The 20,097-nt window shown below is 43.4% G+C and overlaps 1 protein-coding gene across 1 annotated transcript; it reads right to left on the bottom strand.

The window, feature by feature from the left end:
* Positions 1-1,630: 1,630 nt before the first annotated feature.
* GCM1 (glial cells missing transcription factor 1) lies at positions 1,631-9,200 on the bottom strand. Its single transcript, XM_062626183.1, has 5 exons — positions 8,993-9,200; positions 6,967-7,219; positions 5,910-6,022; positions 4,167-4,295; positions 1,631-2,431 (listed from the first exon to the last, which is right to left on the bottom strand). The coding sequence occupies exons 1-5, from the start codon at positions 9,092-9,094 to the stop codon at positions 1,829-1,831; spliced, it is 1,200 nt and encodes a 399-aa protein (XP_062482167.1). The 5' UTR covers positions 9,095-9,200; the 3' UTR covers positions 1,631-1,828.
* Positions 9,201-20,097: the final 10,897 nt, after the last annotated feature.

Below are 20,097 nucleotides of genomic sequence, written 5' to 3'. Positions count from 1 at the left end.
GAACTGACCCTCACATAAAACAGCAGACTGTCATTTTGTGATCTACATTTAGATTTTTTCCACATAAATCACTACACATCCCCTGTTTCACAAACTGCAGTAAATATTTTGAAACACTCTACCAATATAATTTGTTCTTGTCTCATAAATGTCTCTGAACTCCACCCTCTGCAATGAGAGTCGTTTCCCTATTAACTAATATATTCTAAAGTTTTTTTAAATAGAGGGAATCTAAAAAGATGAAAACAAGCAAAAAAAACCCACAAAACAATTGTAAGACTGAATGTGTTTGATGGACACAAGGTACACCACAGTTTGAGGTACTGTGAAGTTTTTATTGCCACTTGTCTAGTAATACTGTCCTCCCAGACTCATTCCAATAAAAGTTGTATTTTGCCTTGACCTTCAGGGTACAACTTGCTTTTGCAGGCCGGGTAGGACACAGTCAGGACCAACAGCTGGATGGACCATGGAACTGAGGCTATCTTCATCGTGGTTAAAGGAACCAGCCATGAAATATGGCTACAGACAGAACATCCCTCAGGTCTTCCTTGCAGAGGTGGCAGCAGGGATGTCACTGCCTCCCTTTGTGGGGCAAGGCATAGCAGCCCCTAAAACAGTCCAGAGAGCAGCAGAGGCTAGTCAAGCAGGGAAGTTATGCAGATGTGAGTTATGGGAAAAGATAAAGGATACTCTGCTAAAGATCTCTGAGCTGGCCACTAAGTTCAGGCAAGAAATATATATTCAGCAACTTACTTTTTTAAACAAATGTAGGGAACTGGTAGATCCTGCTGAAATATAGCTTATGGTACGGTCAGAAAAGGAGGTGATGTATGGAAAAAGATTCTGAAGGATTTGTTATAGTTTGCAATGAAAGAAATGCCAAGTGGGTGGAAAAAGCAGCAAGGCACCTTGAACATACACTTGCATGAAACTGGGTTCAGCCCTGCAGAAAAACACTGCTAGAGCAGGTTCAGAGGAGGGCCACAGAGGTGAGAGCACCTCTCCTGTGAAGACAGGCTGAGAGAGTTGGGGTTGTTCAGCCTAAAGAAGAGCAGGTTTTGGGGAGACCTTATTACAAGGGTATATGAAAGGGGCTTATAAGAAATACAAAGAAAGACTTTTTACTAAGGCTTGTAAGTGATAGGAAAAGGAACACAACAGTTTAAAACTGAAAGAGGGTAGGTTTAAATCGGACTTAAGAGGAAAAAATTTTATGAGGGTGTTGAGGCCCTGGCACAGGTTCCCAGAGAAGCTGTGGCTGCCCCATTCCTGGCAGTGTTCAAGGCCAGGTTGGACGGGGCTTCGAGCAACCTGGTCTGGTGAATAATATCCCTGCCTACAGTAGAGGGGATGGAACTAGGTGAAATACAGGTCCCCTCCAACCCAAACCATTCTGTGATGATTCTACACAATACTTTTGCAGGGCTAGTGCAGTGGAAGAACTTATGTCACTGCCCGAAGGAGCTGGAGGAGTGCAGAGGGGCACATGGGACATTGTGGTCCTTGAGGTCCTTCCACAGTCCCGCAGGCTTGAACAGACTGCCTATCAAGGGGGATTGAAATGCTACCAAAACGGAATGGCAGCAAGGCAGCCTGTCAGCAGAGCTGATACCTTTTATTAGACCAATGAAATAGTGGGGGAAAATACAACATTTAAAAAAACCTGAACAAAGACAAGTCTTCAGGTATGAAAGCCCCACCTGAGCCCTGCAAGAGGAGCCAAAGCGGCAATCAGCACGGTAGCACTTTGACATCTGCGTTGCAACAGGGATAGAGAATTAGGCCTGTTGCCAAAAGAGGAGACGGAGAGGACATTTAAACCCAGTCACCGTAATGGGTACAGGTTAAAAAACATGTCGTCGTTGCAGTAGTTGAGACCCACGTGGTGCTCTCCCTCACCATCATGTCCTTCACTCCCCCTCGGAGGCACTGAGAGCTGTTGGTGGTGCTGTGCCCCACTCGCCATGGGGCAGGGACCTCCCTGAGGCACAGGGTAGGGCAGGGGAAGGAGGCAGCAGCCGTTGTAGGTCAGCGGGGATTTGTCCTCGCAGGATCCATCCCCCGGGGGACCAGTGCTATGCGTGAAGGGGCCATGTCCATCCTTCTCCATGGTTAGGGTGTGTGGGGTGCTGGGGTGGGTGCAGTGCTGGGGGGAAGGGGCTGTGCAGGGGACAGCAGGGCCGCTGCCAGGCCTCCCGGCGCTGGGGCTGCTCCTGGGGGCTGGGCTCCTGCTCCAGGCCAGCACCTCTCTGGAGCCCCCATCCTCCTCAGCTCTGGAGCATGGCAGCCACCCGGAGCAGCTGCCTAGCACCGACTCCCGCGAGCTTTTGCTTATGTGTCCCCCAAAATTATCCGGTAGCGAGGAAATGTCTGGCTTGGAAAGAAGTAAAGGCAAAGCCTCCCGCGTCGGCACTGCACCTGTCAGAGACTTGGGAAAGCATGGCATGGGTTAGCAAAACAAGGGATCTTGTGGCAACACGTAACATCCGTCCTGTATGAGACACTCATGAAAGCGTTCCATTAATGCAGGTAACGAAGCAGGTGCTGTAGCAGAACCTCCATGTGGGGGAGTGCCAGTGGGCTTTAGGGGCAAACCAAACAGCAGACCACAGATCTGGGTTTGTTTGACCAGATTTTGCTCAAAGCCTGTTCTACACTGAAAGAATTATTAGACCTTGCATTCACAGCCCTCAGCTCCTGCTGCCAGCATATATTAAATAAACACCTGAATATTAAATTATGCGAGTACACTTGACACCACGGATTCCTTTTTTCCTATGGAGTTTGTAAAAGCTAAGTGTGATTTTTTAAACTGATTGTTCTGAGGTGATCTTTTCACTACAATAATATTATGCTTCAGATTTTCAAGTCTCTGCCTGTATTTCTAACTAATAGACTTCCCTGTCTTTACATTTTTTTACCCCACAAACAGAAATTTCCTTCAGGGAGGGAGCAGCACACAAGAATTATCCTTCTAGATCTTTTGTTCTGGATATTTCACAACTTCTTTAATTGCCCTAATTATTGGATTATGATTTTGCAAACTTTACTTCCTTTCAGAACACTCACTCCGTGCTACCATTTCTGATGAGTACCTACAGGTCTCTCTTCTTTGTAATTCTACTTTTGCATCCATTTAATTATAGTGATTTTGCTGACTGCCAGAGTAGCAAAGCTCTTTTCAGCTGTCCTCCACTCACCATAAGAAGAAATTCCAACAACCTGATGTAGGACCAAGCCTACCTTCAGCTAAAGACCCACTGATGCCGTAAGGAAAACATCCTGTGTATCACTTGCTCTATTTTGGGCTCACAGTTTTCTCCTCCCTTGTCTCTTGTGAGCACATTAAAATCAAGTCTTTACAGAAGACTTTTTGCAGATTCAGGGACACAGATTTTATGTGTCAAATCAGACTCCCGAGTTAGTCGTATTGCAGCCAATCTTGGCAGAACACAAATATGATGGGTTATTTACCCCCAAAGAACCTGCTGGAGAGCCATGAAAGGGAAACCAGCTGAGATTAAGTGGTATCACTCCAACTGCACAGAGTCAGACCAGCTGAACAGCAGGCTCTATAATTAGGTATTTAAGACATCTTTGGTCTGTTCCTACTCCCACATGATTCAAAGTGAAAATACTGGGAAGCTGTTGTAGGAAGGGAAGGAAGAAGACACAGAATCACAGAATCATAGAATAGTTAGGGTTGGAGGGAGCCTGTGTCCGGTGACAGGACCCAAACCTGATGCAACCTGGTCCAAAATCTGCCAGGAAACGGCCACTGACATGTGCTGTTCTCCTGACCTGTGCCAGGGCATGTTGTCTTGGAGCACAAGTTAGCACTGGCCAAATCCATGGCAGGGACCGTAAGAATAGTGACATGACTGAGCTTTCCCTCCAGCCCTGCTTTGTTTAACAGTATAGATGTAATGCCATGTTGCCACCATGCCCAAAGAGGCTCCAGGCAGGATGTGCTGGCAGTGGATGACAGTGCTGAGCAGAGAAGGATGCTGAGAATAGCCCTGTTCCTTCTTGGACTGATCACAGGGAGGCAGAATGTGGAGATGTAAGCCTGATTTCACCCAGACCCAAAGCAGACAACCTCCACCATGCTTGAACCATGGATCACTAAACCCACAATTTCATTGATCAATAATAAAAGTTACCTCAAGTTCCTGTATTCTTTTTAATCTTGGACAAGATGGAGAAAAAGCTGTCTGTGCTTTTTGGGTTGATCTTCTTGCTTCTGCTTCTAATTTTGTTTCTGGACGTGGATGGTCATGAGCTCCTTTGGACTTTAGAAAGTAATTATGGTATATTAAAGTTAGAAACAACCTTGTTATTAATCTTAAGGGAATAGAATTTGTAGCACAGGCCAAACCCACACATATGGCCTGATTTAACACTTTGTATTTAATAAGGCAATGTGTGCTCACAGCCCAAAAAGCTAGCCCTGTCCTGGGCCGCATCAAAAGAAGTGTGACCAGCAGATGGAGGGAGGGGCTTGTCCATCTGTATTCTGCTCTTGTGGGACCCCCGCCTGCAGTACTGAATCCAGCCCCAGTGGCTCCAACACAAGAGGGGTGTGGACTTGCTTGAGTAAGGCCAGAGGAAGGCCATGAAGATGGTCAGAGGGCTGGAGCACCTCTGGAATGGAGACAGGCTGAAAGTGCTGGTGTTGCTTAGCCTAAAAAGAGCAGGCTCAGGGGAGACCTTAGAGCAGCTTCCAGTACCTAAAGGGGGCCTAGAAGAGAGCTGGAGAAGGACATTTTACAAGGGCATGTAGTGGCAAGTCAAGGGGGAATGGCTTTAAACTGGTAGAAGGGAGATTTAGATACGGTATTAGGAAGAAATTCTTTGCCCAAAGAAGCTGTGGCTGGCTTGTTCCTAGAAATGTTCAAGGCCAGGTTGGATGGGGCTTTGAGCAACCTGGTCTAGTGGAAAGTGTCCCTCTCCATGGCAGGGGGGTTGGAACAAGGGGACCTTTAAGGTCCCTTCCAACCCAAACCATTCTATGATTCTATGGTAAGACCTATTTAATGTGAGCTCAAGTAACAAATGTATCCCAGATGAAGAGTGATGGGGTAGAAGTTCTCTGAAATCATAAAACCAGTGCACCATATTTATGTACAGAAAAGACTCCCACACTAGAGCCCCAGCTGAAGCCACTGGGTCTTCTGCAGCCTGGCTACAGTGTCCCTGCAGTCATTTCCATCTTCCTCGCACTTCAGATATTTTTATCAGAACATTAATTTCCTTTAGCTTCCACAGAGAATTAATTTTATTAACCTGCACATAAGTGAAAGACTGGAAAACAGGAGAGTTCAATGGTTATAGTACTAAACTACAACTACATCTTCCAGAAATAGTGCCCAGCATTTAAACACTTGCATACACTGTTTTCCATATATCAGTTACACATAACACAGAGATGGCATTTTCCATACACATTCCCTTGGGTAGAACCATTTCCTGCTCTAAGATAAGCTCGTGCTTATTCATGGTGCCTGGGAGAAAGGGTTGAGAGAACATGGCGTTTCTGATTTTCTGAGACTTTGTTGGTTTCTGTGTACCTGAGGCAAAGTGATTCAAAATCAAGAGATTTTCATGGGAGCTTAAGTGAAAAATCTAATATGCTGGAGAATCATAATAGCACAGGCTAATTTAGGTTGAAAGGGAGCTCTGGAGGTCTAGCTCAACCTCCTGCTCAGGCAGGATTATGTTCAGGGTTAGATCAGGCTTCTTGGGGACCTTGTCTCACTCAGAAAATTTTTCTCCTTACAGTCATTTGATCTTGTCATATTCAATGACCTTTATTTATTTGAACAAAACCTGTCCTTAATCAATCTTAAAAAACAGTCTTTAAAATTACAATTAACTTGCACAGTGTAAGGTAATTTTACACCAACCTGAAAAAATATGAATTGTCCTTCATGCCTCCAGAAGTTGGTAACTGGGTAACCCCCATGGCCTCGGCAGGAAAGGAGCCTCAGGGGCCCATTGCAGTTTGGACAGCATTTCCCTGGAACAAAAATGATGGGAAATATTTTCTATACCACACCAGTCAGATGAATCCTGTGTGGTACAATGGCTCATTGGTGGTGGACTGCAACTTCTGTTCTGGGGCTCAGAAACTACACTGAGAAAAAAATATGCAAAAAAATTTCAAATGTAACCAAAAATCAATATAAGCAAACTAATTATTGCCTTTATTCTGTTCCAGTAGTAAACATAATTAGCAAAAATTATTTCTATTATAGCTTTAGTATGATTTTTTCATGTATTATCATGGCCTGTTTTATTTTTTTTTAACCTGGCAGCGTCCAGAATTTCATGTGTTCTTGTCTGATTTTGATAGAGGACAGCATTCTGACCTCAGTAAGTGCTTGAGCAATACTTCTCTTTAGCCAAAATGCTCATCAGATCCAGAAATCAGTATGTGCTAGCTCTACTGAGCAGTCAACAATTGTTTGGAATGGTCTCATTAAAAATGTGCTTGCAGGTTATGTTCTCTGTTTTCTTTGTGTTGCTCCAGTGATATGACTATGAAGCCTATTTTCCAGTCATCGGAATTTATGAGCAACTTCTTTCCTGCAAGAGTTGTCTCCTGAGTTACTCTTGGGCCCATGCAATAGTGAAGCTACACTCAAGTCAGTAGGAGCAGCACAGCAGGAAGCTGCCTGCACTGCTCAGTAGCCTCATTCATGGGCCAGAGAAGGCTGGAAATCAATCCCCAACCATCAGAAAAAGAGACTAAAAAAGAAAAAATCAAGAAAACAAACAAGCAAACAACTCCTGGCCCAAAAGTAAGAAATGTAAATGTATTGTTCCAAAATCAAGAGTTGCATTTGAATATAAAAAATGACATCTGAAAGGTTGGATAATCCCAAGGGTATCCTGTAGCTTGATTTTTGTGTTGTGATCACTTACGACTGCCATACAATGAACAGCCATGTTCATACTCACGCTGTTGTTTTTGCCTTGCTTTATCACATATGGCTGGTCTTAAGTAGATCTTCCTCCCATCCAAGGTTGAGCAGTTGTTGCCACAGACCACCACTCCAAGGCAGGACTTTTTTAAGATGCGAGAATTGTGGTTGTTGGTGTTTCTCATTGCCCAGCTGCTGTGGTGCCTCTGTGCATTTTTATCTTCCGAGCTATAGATATGCTTTACGTAGGAATCTGGCCATTCTTGAAACCCATCTATCTGTCTTACATCCTGTGGAGAGACCAAAGCAAGCCACGTTTTAGGCTGAGGAAAAGAAGAGCATGCGCAAGAGCCCAGCAAACCTGGTTTTCCAGCACCCAGTCAGGTGATGCTTTTTGGCAGGAGGGAACAGTGGAGAGAAGGCAGAAAATCCACAGCTCTTCATGGCTCCCTGTGAGCCCCAAAGCGTCAGGAAAGCTTGGCTGGGAGGCTGTTCCAACTCACCCACGGGTGCAGCTCAGTACAGGACCTGGCTAGGAGAGAAAGGTGAGGTGCCTGACGTAAAATAGCAGATACTTTCCTTGCAGGCAGCAGTCATCACCTGACTAGCTACTGTTAGCCTTTTATAGCAGACATCCTGCTTCACCTTTCAGGCTGTTTGCAGCACTGTGACACTGAGTCATCTGTGTTGATTTGGCTCAGTTCACTGGAAAAAGGGCAAATACTGAATCAAGTGGAGACTATGCCCACATTTAGGTGGGTGTTTAGTTCTGGACTTTGGCTCGTTTTGGCCTTTCGCTCGTTTTGCCCTTTCGCTGTGACAGTCTTCCACAGTGACTTTTCTGAAGTCCAAAACAAAGACACCTGTCATTCTGGTCAGGTTTTATTTTCACTGCTGTGGACTAAGCTACAAAACAAAAAGACAACACTGCAAGGAACAATTAAAATAAAACTCAAAGGGAAAAACCCAAACAGCAAACAAACAAGGGATCAAACACATCACCTCATTTGGTACAGTCAACACAGTAAAATGCAGTAAGCTGTAAAACACCTAACATATCCATTATGGTTTTGAGGGAAAAAATCTTGTAGGATTATAAAACTCGTTAGGAATGTCCTTGAAATTGCTGATCCCAGCCACTGAGAGCCATTGCAGCAGCAGGAGCATCCACTGAAAGGAGAAAAACTCCTGTGCTCCCTCTAGAGCCATCAGATAGTGTAGGGAAAGGTGTGGAGGAAGCCTCCAGGCTGAAATGCAGGTGAAGGTGACCTTGGAGTGGAGGGTAGGGGAGAAGGCAGTCTGGAACATGGAGCTTTTGCGTGAACAGCAGTGGCATAGTAGGGAAAAGGCTGGGATGAGGTAAGAAGGCAGAGTTAGGAGGTGAAAGCAGAACTGCATGCTGAAGGATCGCAGCAGGAAGAATCTGGCACAAGTGTGCTGGGTTGAGGGACATGGAGACGATGTTTGCATGCAGGGTGCTGTGGGCTTTCAGTGGAGAGCATGGTTGAAATTTTTGGATAAGAGAACTAGAAAAGGACTGAGGGATGGGTGGATCACTATTCTGCCTCTCAGCAAATCTCTGCAAAAACAAAGCAAGCTTTTCCTAGGTGTTCATAGAAGGAGTGTTGCCTGTGTGCTCGATCTGCAGCAAGGCTGAGCAACTGGAGTTGCAAGCAGCTATGCATGCTGTGCTAATTTCTCATAAAACACTACCCAGGGCAAAAACCAAGTCCTGGACATCTCTAATTCAGTACTTACAACAGGAGATTTTTTTTTCACCCTTGCTTTCTCTGCGCCTCATCCACCAATGGACAAGAAAGGCAACGCATCTGCAGCATTGCTATTTTTCAAGTATCAGCAGGTCTTTCAGTCATACATTTAAGGAACAATGCATGGAAACATCAGTATTTGCTCAAGATTTTCTAGCTTTCCAGTAAAACACTGTCCCATACCTCAATGTGGCAAAGAGAATAAAGGCAATGAAGCATAGATGACTGAGAAAGCACTGAAGATCAGCGGTGGAGATGACTGGTCAGAACTTCATAAATTTCTAAGACACATACCTGGGGAAGTTTGATGTCATTGATATCCCAGCTTGTCATTTCTCCATGTTGGGAAGCAGAGTCCTCATGCTCCATAACAACATCATCTGCACCTTTCAGCATTTTTGAATTCCTTCCCAAAGTTAGGGAGAAAGGTTTTCCTGGCTGCTTTTGAAGTTGAGTGGCTGTCAGCGCTCTCAGGCAGTTTACAACCAGGAAGCTGTTTCCTGGAGCTAAATGATAGAGAGGCTGATCATTAAAGATAAAAATCAGTGTTCTTCTGCCAGAAAAACTTGTTCCATTAAAAGTTTTGCAAGCTGGCAAAGCAGTGGAAAATATAGCTTAAGAGATAGCCCGTGATGTTACAGAGGCACTGTTAACAGCAAGCAGATTGTGCCTTTGTCATCTGTTCTGTTTTCCTCAGTGTCTTCTGATACCATGTTTATAATCATGTAACTCTGCTTGCAGGCTCCTTGTACAACTGATCCGACTCTGGCTGAATATTTCCAGAGCCAAACTGATTGAGCAGCGTGGCTGCTAAGGGCTCTTTGAGTTGCTGCTTAACCTTTAGTTATTTCACATACCACACATAGCAAAGGTGAGCAACAAGACAGGGCTGCATGAATGAAATGAAGACTTCAGATGAAAAGGCACTCAACTATTTTAAATATTGTTGTAATCCCTGAGAGCTTACCAGTTACATGAAGGGTTGGGCTATCTGCATTTTCCTATTTCAACAGCAGCCTGAAGTAAAAAAAAAAAAAACATCAAGGTGTGTTAAAAATATTTTTTTGCCTGAAATCCTGTAAAGCAAGCAGGTGCCTTCCTCTGAATTTCAGTACCTGCAGAGTTTAATACTGTATCCTCAGGGATCCCATGCATGAAAAGGTTTTGGGGTTTCTTTTCTTTTGACAAGGAGAGAAAAGGGAAATCAGAAAATTAACAGGCCAGTTTGCTCTTTATGGAAACTGGGGCAGCTTCAGTGGTTTCAGGAAGATCACTGCAATTTATTACAAGGATTTGTTAGAGACTACTGAGTAGTGGAAGAAGTAAAATATACTCAATGCTATTCTATCTCATGGACCCTTTTAGGCGTAATTTATTTTATTCTTGTTTCTAGCTCTGCATATGCGTGGCCCTTGGAAAGTGACTTAGCCTCATGTCCTCAGTTTACCCATTTACAAAATACTTGTGATCTCAATTTCACATGTTCTATTATCACCTTTAAGGCAAAAGTTTCCAGATATTTGCAGAACACTTGAGACATTCAGCTATGTGGTGCTCTGGCAGCATAGTCAAAGCTCTACTGCCCCACTCTGTGGCTCAGGCTGTGGCAGTGAGGGAGAAAGAAGGATATGGAAGATCATACCCCATTGAAGAAGACCCCATAGCAAAAACACGTGGTTGTAGGCTATTACAGAGCAGTGACCAGATCATGCTCCTTACTTGTATTGTTTTACCACCACACAAAGAAGGTGCTTTTGTCAGCGCTCCCATCAGTCTTTCTTTTTCTCTCTTTGGTCTCATCTTTCAGTGAGGTCAACCTTTAACTGATCTTAGGTGTAGTCAATAGCCCTTTACATGGGCTGAGTTGTCTGCTACAAACAGTGTGTGCTTCACTGTCTTCCACAGCTGCTTTGCCTCCACAGCTGCTTGCCTCCCAGTGCATGATTTCCACTGGCACTGAAAGTTCTCCCTGCTGATGGGAGCTCTCATGCCTCTCCTCTACTGCAGGTGTTGGCCTTTGCATGCCTTTTATCCTTCTTCCATTCTCCTTTCATTACTGCAGAGTTTTGTGGCGCTGCACTGCACCAGGAGCTGAGGAACATACAGGTTTGGATGACAGCTCTGTATACCAAGGTCCTACTGGTGCTCCTTTTGAGCAATATTTCTCTGGATTGCCCTGACAATTATTTTGTTGTTGTTTTTTTTTTAAATGCATTCTCTAGACTTAAAAGTAACAATTTAATCCCCCAGTTCAGCCTTGCTATTTGATCAACTGTGACAGCAGGATGAAGTAATAAGATTAAACTCACAGACACGGAGCATAAACTCACTACAAATGAAGATGTCACTTGTAATGAAAAGATGGTTTTGGCCTGTGTAAAAGTGCACTGGGGATGCTGCTCATTTTCTGGAGACAAGCTTTTGTTCCCAGATGGCGCTGACATATCCTCAAGTTGGTTGCCTCTATATTCAACATTATTTGAAATGCTTTATGCTGTCTTTGCTGTTCAGTATCCAAAAGTGAGAGCTTCTCCCCTGTGGTCTGCCACTTTGAAAGAGAGATTGCTGTATTTTGACATGGAAGAATTTTTAAATTTCGGGTTTTTTTGTTTTTGTTTTGTTTCTTTTCCTTGGGTTTGGTTTGTTTTTTTTTTCATTTTTTTTTCTTTTTCCTTTGTTTCTTTTAAATTCTTTTCTTGAAACTGGTCTTGCTAGCGCCCTGGCTATCAGAACTGGCTGTTGGTCTCATGTTTTTGTTCAGTTGTCATGTTTCTGAACTCTGGACTGCTCTGTGTAAGAAGTCAGTTCTATGTAGGTAGTGTAGTTCTAGATTTGCTGCTTCAGTCGCATTCATTGAACAGTTTTTAAGGGTTTTTTTGATTTAAAAGTTTAATCTCCTACCCTCATTCCTCTTTCTAGAAGTGCTGTATGGAATGACATATTCTGCAGGGTTCTGTGATGGTCCCATCATGTAGAACAGGCATGTCTATACTGCAGGTTATAAACCAGACAGATTAGCCTGGAATTCACCTCAGAGCTCGCTCAAGCACTGATGAATGTCTTAGGCTCTTTTTTTATCTACTACAAATATGTAGTTTCATCACTTTTGCCCTCATTGGGCTAGGTCACTGCTCAGCACAGGCTCTCAGAGTGGCTTCGTCAGACCACCTGGGAGTACTGCGTGTTGCCTGCACAGAATAGAGATGCACATGCATCACCATTGTAGCACCTTATTAAGGGGATATTAAAGTCCTGCTGGTGGGACGGTAATTTCTTGAACTGCTCCAACTCAACAGCTTGCAATCATCTCAGTTTTTCTCTGTGTCAATTAAATGATACTTCAGTCAGATGCAGTATTCTCATTTTTTATTGTCTATTTACTTCCCTAGCTGTTTCTAGCAGACAGATGCAGTTGTGGGCATGATTTGCCAGAGGCTCTGCCGTATCAGCTTCATGTCCACACACTTATATCACATATAGTAAATATCTCTGCCAGACTTCTCAGTTCCTGCTCTTGAGGAAACTAATATTTGTCCACTCGTGGATTAGCTCCCAAGCGATATTCTCAGCTGATAGCCTGGTAGTTGTATAATTTACTATTGAACAGAATAATATGAATAATCTATTAAGACTTTTAAAAAAATATTCTTACTATTCGTCCCAGGGGAGTGTTTTAGCATTAAATACTACGCATATATCTTCTTCTGCCATGTGAAGAACATAGCTCCAACTGAAAGGTCTGGGAACTGAGCTCTTTTTAATCATCTATTTGGATTCTTGAGCATATACAAATAGACATTTCACTTCATTTCTCAGTAGCTCTTTATTAAAGCTGTGAGCTCTGATGCTTTGGCACTGAAGTCTAGCTTCCTATTCACTTTATTGATGTCTTTGGTTGTTTTTTTTTTAGCTCTTATCACACCAGACATTTTGTAAAGCATGTAATGTTGTGGCTGTTCTATTTACTTCCTTTACATCATAACAGCATTAACGTTGGGATGCTGTGGGGGACTCAGGTGTGGATAAAATTTTGGTTTAACTTGTGCATCTTGCTGACTGTATAAACTATCTCTCCTAATATTTATTTATTTATTTTCACTAAGATAATAAATTCTCATGCTTTAACTGAAGTCTCCAGCTTCTGTGGAGAAGAAAACCTAAAGTTTTAGTTGGAATGCTTTTTGTATGTCTTATGCTTTAAAATTACAACATCTTAGTGGCAGTATTGTAATGTAAAAATTAGTTTACGCCTTTTCTCATTTTGCTAGTTTTCAAAGTCTACTTCATTCACTCGTGTCATCTCTTGATTGGGTATTCAGTTCTTCATCTTGCCTTTGCATCTGAGCATTTAATTTTGTTCTGCCTGGCATGAACATCACATGCATGCAAAATCTCATCTCATGGATTGACACTTGCTTATTGAACATGGTGCTTTACTCTTCCTTGCAATGTAGTCTTCCCTTTTGTGATTTAAAGAATGTCTAATTGCTAAACGAGTTGTCTTTCATGTCCATCTGCTTCAGAACAGGAATTTGGTAGGTCACTATGATTATTATTTTCCTTGTTCCCTGTCTGTTCTTGCAATCTGCATTCTAATTTTCATGCTGTGGGGTCTGACTCTTTTCTGTTATCTCTGAGAACACTCTCTGCTTTTCTCCAGGGTCAGGTGGAGTATCATATCAGCTGAATCCATCCTCAGCTGCAGGTAATTCCAAAGTAAATTCCTATCAGTTAATCATGCCCTAACTTCAGAACAGTCACTGTTTCTGGTATAATCAGCTACTGTGGTAATCATTTATGCACTTTATGTTTCCCTTTCTACAGACTACATTGTCTCAAAGACTCAACTGTTAAGGTAGAATTATAAAGATTTAACTAATTTGATCTGCTATACATTCAAGAGGAACTTTTCATAGCCTAGGCAACTGAAAGGTACACTTCACAGGTGAAAATTAGTTTCATTCTAGTTGCTTGCTTTGCAACAGGGCATTGGTGACTTTACTCCTGAGAAAGCATAGCTGTTTGTCCAATTGGGCTGGGGTCAGTATCCAAGGGATCAGTGGAAATTATAACCATGAGACAAGATCAGATCTTTTTCAGTTTTGGGAGTGCCAGATTACACTTGATTATCTATTTAGTTCCAGGTCCTGTATTTGTTGGTCTTAGAAGAGAGGAATACAGCTAGAAGCCAAGGCTTGGCAGCCTGGTATGGCCTCTTGAGATGGTTTCTGTCACCCTTTAGAATCTCTCAGTTCCTTCTGTGTCACTGGCCTTATCTGGACCAACCCAACAAAAGCTGCTCCAATATCCACTACTCAAAAATTTTCTCCTTGGCCTTCACAGCAGTCCCCAGCATCTATTTCTGTACGTCCTCAGCAAAACTTGGTGAAGACCAGCTGCACTTCTGCCTTATGGGTACTGGAAACAAGTCAAACCCAGACAGGTATGTCCACCCACATGGGCAGTCCCTGCCTGTGCTGATGAGGTGGTAATAATTGAGTCTGTCAAAATTATGAACAACATGCTCTTTTCTCATTCAATATCCATCTACCACAGTAGTGCATTTCTAAGCTTATCTCTTTCTCAAGATTGGCTTGAAAAACTACCTTCTTATGAGCTTTGCCTGTCCTTGCATACTCCTCACACAGGAGCAGGGTGCACAAATGAGTTTCTCAGGCTTCTAAGCTGGTGTCTGACTCCTGCAATATCCCCATGGGCAGGAGGGCACCCACAGGTTTGCTTTCTTCTGCAAAAGACATATGCATCCTCCCTGTATTTTCTCCTGGCTGTTCTTGGTCCTAGCTGTGGCAGCCACCTTGCAGACCTTGTTTCACTGGCAAAATGGACTCGTATTAGGACACCCATCCAATAAAATAAGCCAATGGTGCAAGAAAACACCTTGTTTTCTAAAAATCCAGTGGACTCTGTTATAGCTAAAGTCCTCATGTACCAACAGATGAATTTCCTGAAAGTGATGACAGCATCACTGTTCTCCATGCCCCATCCCTTGCCCTGCTTTCTTCCTCCACTCACACTCACCTATCCCCCAGCTAACTGGAGAGTTCACAATACAGTGTCCACAATAACTGCAATACCTAAAGCTTTTCATTATTTTTTTTTTCCTGAAAGAATAATAGGCAGCAAAACTAGTAGCCCAGGATGCCTGGTTTGTACATTAGCTCCGAGGCTCACCTCCCTGTTTTGTCTTGATCAAGTCATGTTTGCAGAAGGACTGACTGCCCTGTCAGGCATTCATGCACCCTGCACCCCAAGCTCACTAAAAGCTGGGTATGTCTCTGTAAGGCAAATTGCCTAGGTACTGGAAGCTGTACAGCTCTATTACCAGGTTGCTCTGCCAAGGTTATTTAGTTCTGCTGGCTGTACTTTTCTGTCTCGCACTACACCGTGACACGGAGAATTTCTTTCTGCCTTGCCGCTCAGTTTGATGGATGTCAGACAAGCCTTGCAATAAAAGCCCATCCACACGAGCAGCATGCTATTGTAGGTTGCTCCGAGTCTGCTCTGAACAAACCACTGCCCTCTCAGAAGATGGACCCTGCCTTTGAAACTGAATACAGCGCAGTTTTCAGCATATCTAATAACATGGTGCAGCAATTTTCTGGTAATCTGATGACATGCTCCAGTGATTGCCTGGCTATCTGCTATCATGCTGTAGCACAAACTGCAGTGTGAGTTTAGTAAGTGTCACTGGGTTTCCTTACACCTTGTGCTCCCCTCAGCACAGAAGGACAAGCCTGTCTTTTGTTTTCTCTGCATTTCACTTGTCCATTTGTCCTTCATGAAGATGAATCCCAACAACTTTTTCTGCACTAAGTTACTGAGCTAAAGCCCCTGGACTTGCAGCTGTGACAGCAGCAAGGAAGAACACTGTGCAGCAAGGTCCTGGACCCACAAATCTTGTTGTTGACATTGACACAGAAAAGCAGAGACAAAGGACAGAAGGTATGGCACAGTACGCGTTGAACAAACCCAAGCTATCATTGACTGTGCTGTAACCCCAGATCATGGCACTGGTTCGCCTCTGTGGGGCCACCAGGAGCAGGAAGACAGCAAATGCATGTTTGGGCAGAAGCCTGCAGGGACATCCACAGCCTGGGTTTGGCAGGAGCTCCTACTGACTATATAGTGCTATTTATACATCTTAACCTTATGGAAACAATGCATCTGTGGTGCTGCAAAGCTCACTCCAAAACTCTGAGACCAAAATAATTTCACTGTGGTTTCTGAATTACCTTTCCTCTAGCTGCACTTTAGCTAGTTGCTTCTCCGGGGACAGTTTAATTTTGTGGCAAAAACACCTTTCTTATTGTTGCTGATGCACAAGTGAAAATCGCTTTTAATGCACCTTCCCCCCTCCTGAACAACTTCAAGGCTGCTAAGCAGAAGTTCTTGAAAACATGAGGAAGACAAAGTCAGGATGTTCTTGTCTGTTCCTTCCAGAGTATGTGCATGATTCCAATTCACCTTGACAGGGGCAGCCAATTGATCCGGAAAGCTCCATATTAGGAATTATATCTTCAGGAGTGCTGCTGATACAGAGGTGTTCTTGTGCCCCTAACTAGCAGCAGGTTTCATACCTTCTTTGAAAGAATGCTGCCTGCATCCTGGTCAGACACGAATTCCCACTACCCTCCCCTCACCATGTAAGGTCTTACTTTTCCGCCTGGATTTGCTGAGGTTTAATCCAATGGCTTTGCAAGTGGTGATTTCCATTTTTAGCTGCTGTTCACCCACTTCATTTTCCTGATCCTCTTCCTTATTTAAAATGTAAAATACTTTAAATATCTAAGTTTTAAATAGGTACAAGCAAGAGATGCTCTTATAAATTGCCTTGTGCATAAAGATGAGGTCTTCTAATCTTGCTGCTATGGCACATGTTTGGGGCACACAAGATTTCTAATATCTGTAGTCCTTTAAAGCAGGCAAATCATTGAAATGAATCCCTAAAAGTTTTAGTACAAAAAAAGAGAAAAGCAACATCAAGAAAACGGGCAATTCTGTCTACTGGTGTCAGGACCTGGTCCTGCGGCTTTTCTGAGGGACGTGTGGGATGTGGTGACTGGGATCAGCCTTCAGTGCATAACCATCCCAGAGGTGGAGACTGCTGCTGTTTTCAGGCAAGAGCCAAGCTCACCAAAGCCTCTCTTTTCAAGCCACAAAACTCACCTATTTGTATATAAAGGACTTGTGCAAAGGGACTTTTCAGCCATGACTGTAGCAATCCCTACAACATGTATTAGTCATGCAACAGTGAAAAGAAACCCAGAACAAACTCAGAAACATTAAACTACTGGGAATGCAAAGTTTAAGTGGCTACTCATTGAGGGAAGGCTGCTCTTTCACTCCCGTTCAGCAAATCCTTCAAAAGGAACAAAACCAAAGTCAAATCAGTCATCTCGTTCAGAGCAAGCATCTTCTTAGGGAGAAGAATCAAATAAGTGGCTGGATTTGGGATAAACATCTACTGTTAAGATCATACCCACTGTGTTACGCAACAAGGAGGTACAACAGGACAGGATGAGAAAGGGCTTCATGCAGGATGTACAGTATGTCCTTACACATTGGTGTGGTACATTTTCTGTCACTGTCTTTGACAACCTTTAAAAGTTCACAAGGTAAAATGACTTCCAACCACCTTTGAACTTTTCCTTGGCTAAACAGACCTGGTAAAGTACCTCTGGCTAAAATGCTATGGGGCAGTCAGCTGCCGGTTTTAGTATTCTTGCTTCCCTTTCTTCCTTGCTACTGTCTCTTTGTTAGTATGCAAACCAGAGCTTTGCTGTAGTCTACAGACAGCAGAAGACTTGGCCTGACTTTCAGCGCCTGGAAAAATCAGCAGTTTCCACAAAGATGGCACAGAATGCCCCACAGTGCTGTAGATGCTCCAGCATAACTTCAGGAATTGCTGTGTCACCTGAGCTGTGCAAAGGGCAAATTTCCTTCTGAAACATGTGGGAACTGGAAACAGCTATTCCCAAGCACAAATTTGAAAGAGGCATTTATAAGGTGCTCAAGTTTTTCTGGGTCAGGCATTATCTGCTTGTTCTAGGTATTACTAGCTTCTGTTCCATGTGATGGGCCTTCATATTTAACACAGATACATAAAATTCAAGAAATGTACCAGAGCTCTAACAGTTGTGAGTAACAAACTTTGAAAGTCACCATAACCCACTGATTGGCTGAATTGCTTCTTTCTGCCCTAAGCTGTGTGCAGTTTGTGCCCAAAATGCTCAAATGTTTTTCCAGTTTTGCCTTAGGGGGGATTTTTCCTCAGGGGAAAGTGCTCTGTAGTGACCTTGATAATTAAGAAATGGACACTGATGTTGTAAAAGAGCTCAAAAATACATTGGAAAGTAAACACTACACAACTAAATTATGCATTATACTTTTCAGTGGTTACTGAGTTCTAACTCTAAAATGACTTGGAAAAATCTCAGAAACAACTTGCCAACTATTTCCAGAGAGCTGAAATGAGCTGTGTGTGCTGAGATCATTAACAAGACCAAGAAAAGATGTATTCAGTGCACTTTCCCATCTATTAGATTACTCTGCTTCTCCAGCAGTTTCCAGAGAGAGCCTCTGGCTGCTTCTTAAGGTCACTGAATCATTTCAGTACAATAAATGATCTCTTTAGCTGGAAATGTTGGAGAGGCTCCCTGTGCCTCAGGGTTGATGTATCAGTGAGTCACTTCAATCCCTGTGCTCATGGGTGAGAATGCACCGCGCCCAACCTGCCTGCTGCCCTGTCCATTTTGTTTTCTTTGTCCTCCTTCATGTTCTTTTGCTTCTCTAACAGCATTAAACTGATAGAGATCTGTGTATTTTACAGGCTGTGGACAGAAAAACTCTCTGCACTTGTGAGTCTTTGGCTTTGCAACCTGTAGGCAATTACAGGAAGGAATCAGCAGTGCTCCTGCAGGGCCCTGACAGAAGCAGGAGAACAAAGTGTCCTGGGGCAGGAACAAAGCTGTCTCCTGCACCACTTGAAGCTTGGAGACAGCAGACGTTGACAGCACATTAAAGGTTTGATCGTTTAAGAGCAGATGACACGCATGGTTTGGCACACCATGTAATCAGTAACAGAGAGAATAGCAGGTCCCATAAGGCATGACTCTATCACAGAGGGCGGCAGCATCTCCAAGCTGTGATCCAGCAGAATATTGACAAAGAAGACCAATGTATCTTTGATAAATGCCCTTATTTCTCCCAACAGGAGATAGCAGACTGTTCCCTTGGTGAAAGAAACTGCAGACACATGACCTGTAAGTCTTCAGTAACATTTTCTCTCCTTACCCCCAAGTGTGCAAAACATTTCTCTTCCAGCATTGTTTTCTGCTTTATCTTTATAACTTGCCTTTCTTTAAAGCTCAGTTCCCCGTTTGATGGAATCCTTGTAGTAGCCAGGTACAAGTAAGCAGCACTCCGGTACTAACACAGCAAGTAGTTTAGTAGTGCCAGCAGCAAGCCAGGCTATTGTCACTTTTTTCTTCTATGTGTTACGGCACAGGTGAGCTTTGATGTGGTCCTTGGGAGGCAAAGTGGCTTTGAATGGGGAAGTGCTTCCTTAGTGATAGGAAGCAGAGCGCAGAATAAAGAATCAAAGGAGCAAACAGAGTAAGTACGACCTGAATCTCTGGTAAAACATGGAGGTAGTTAAAAAGCGACAGGGCAAAATAAGGATTTAAGAAGTGAGGGTGAATTTTTCTAACAGCAGGCATTAACAAATATGGATCATATACCACCTCAAAATGAATATGGGTCTGCTTGTCCAAGAAATTGAGTTCCATTTATTTGTTTACTTACTATTAAGACAGAAGAAAACCGAGTTAATTTAGCAATGACTGTGCAAAGACTGTGGAAGTCTGGGTGGTGGAGCCTGACATAAACAAAACACTTTAAACAAATGGGCATAAAGCATGAGCTGTGACCCTCACATTTTCCTGATAGAATCTTTCCGGAGCTCCAGAGAAAAGGTAGAAGCTGTGCTGTGTCTGGTGGAAGATCCAGGGTAGGACCCCGAAAACTATGGAACCTCTGCCTATTTAGGCTAGTAAAAAACAAGCGCAGTTTAAGGTAATTTTAAAATTTGTAACTTAGCCCTCCTGGACTGTGCTCAACTGAAACACTTAGGAAGTTAGGAAGAGGAGGCCTAGCTCTGGAGAAGAACTGGTGGTCCTGGAACAGGGAAGCCCATGAAGCATGAACTCCAGAGGAAAGAGAAGGAGGGATCCTTCGGTGCCAGCCTTTGCTTTTCAGCCCTGCTTGGTTGGGATGGTGGTGGGAGAATGAGGCCAAGGTTGTTCTAGTTGTCCTGTTACTGCAAAGCTCTTTTTTAAAAGTTCAGGTTTCAAACTGTTTGCTTTAAGGTGGCATTTTCT

This window comes from Pezoporus occidentalis, unplaced genomic scaffold (assembly GCF_034315485.1).
Source record: "Pezoporus occidentalis ecotype Australia unplaced genomic scaffold, CSIRO_AGI_Poc_V1 ctg29, whole genome shotgun sequence".
In the NCBI taxonomy this organism is placed as follows: Eukaryota; Metazoa; Chordata; class Aves; order Psittaciformes; family Psittacidae; genus Pezoporus; species Pezoporus occidentalis.
This window is presented reverse-complemented; position numbering and strand designations above follow the sequence as displayed.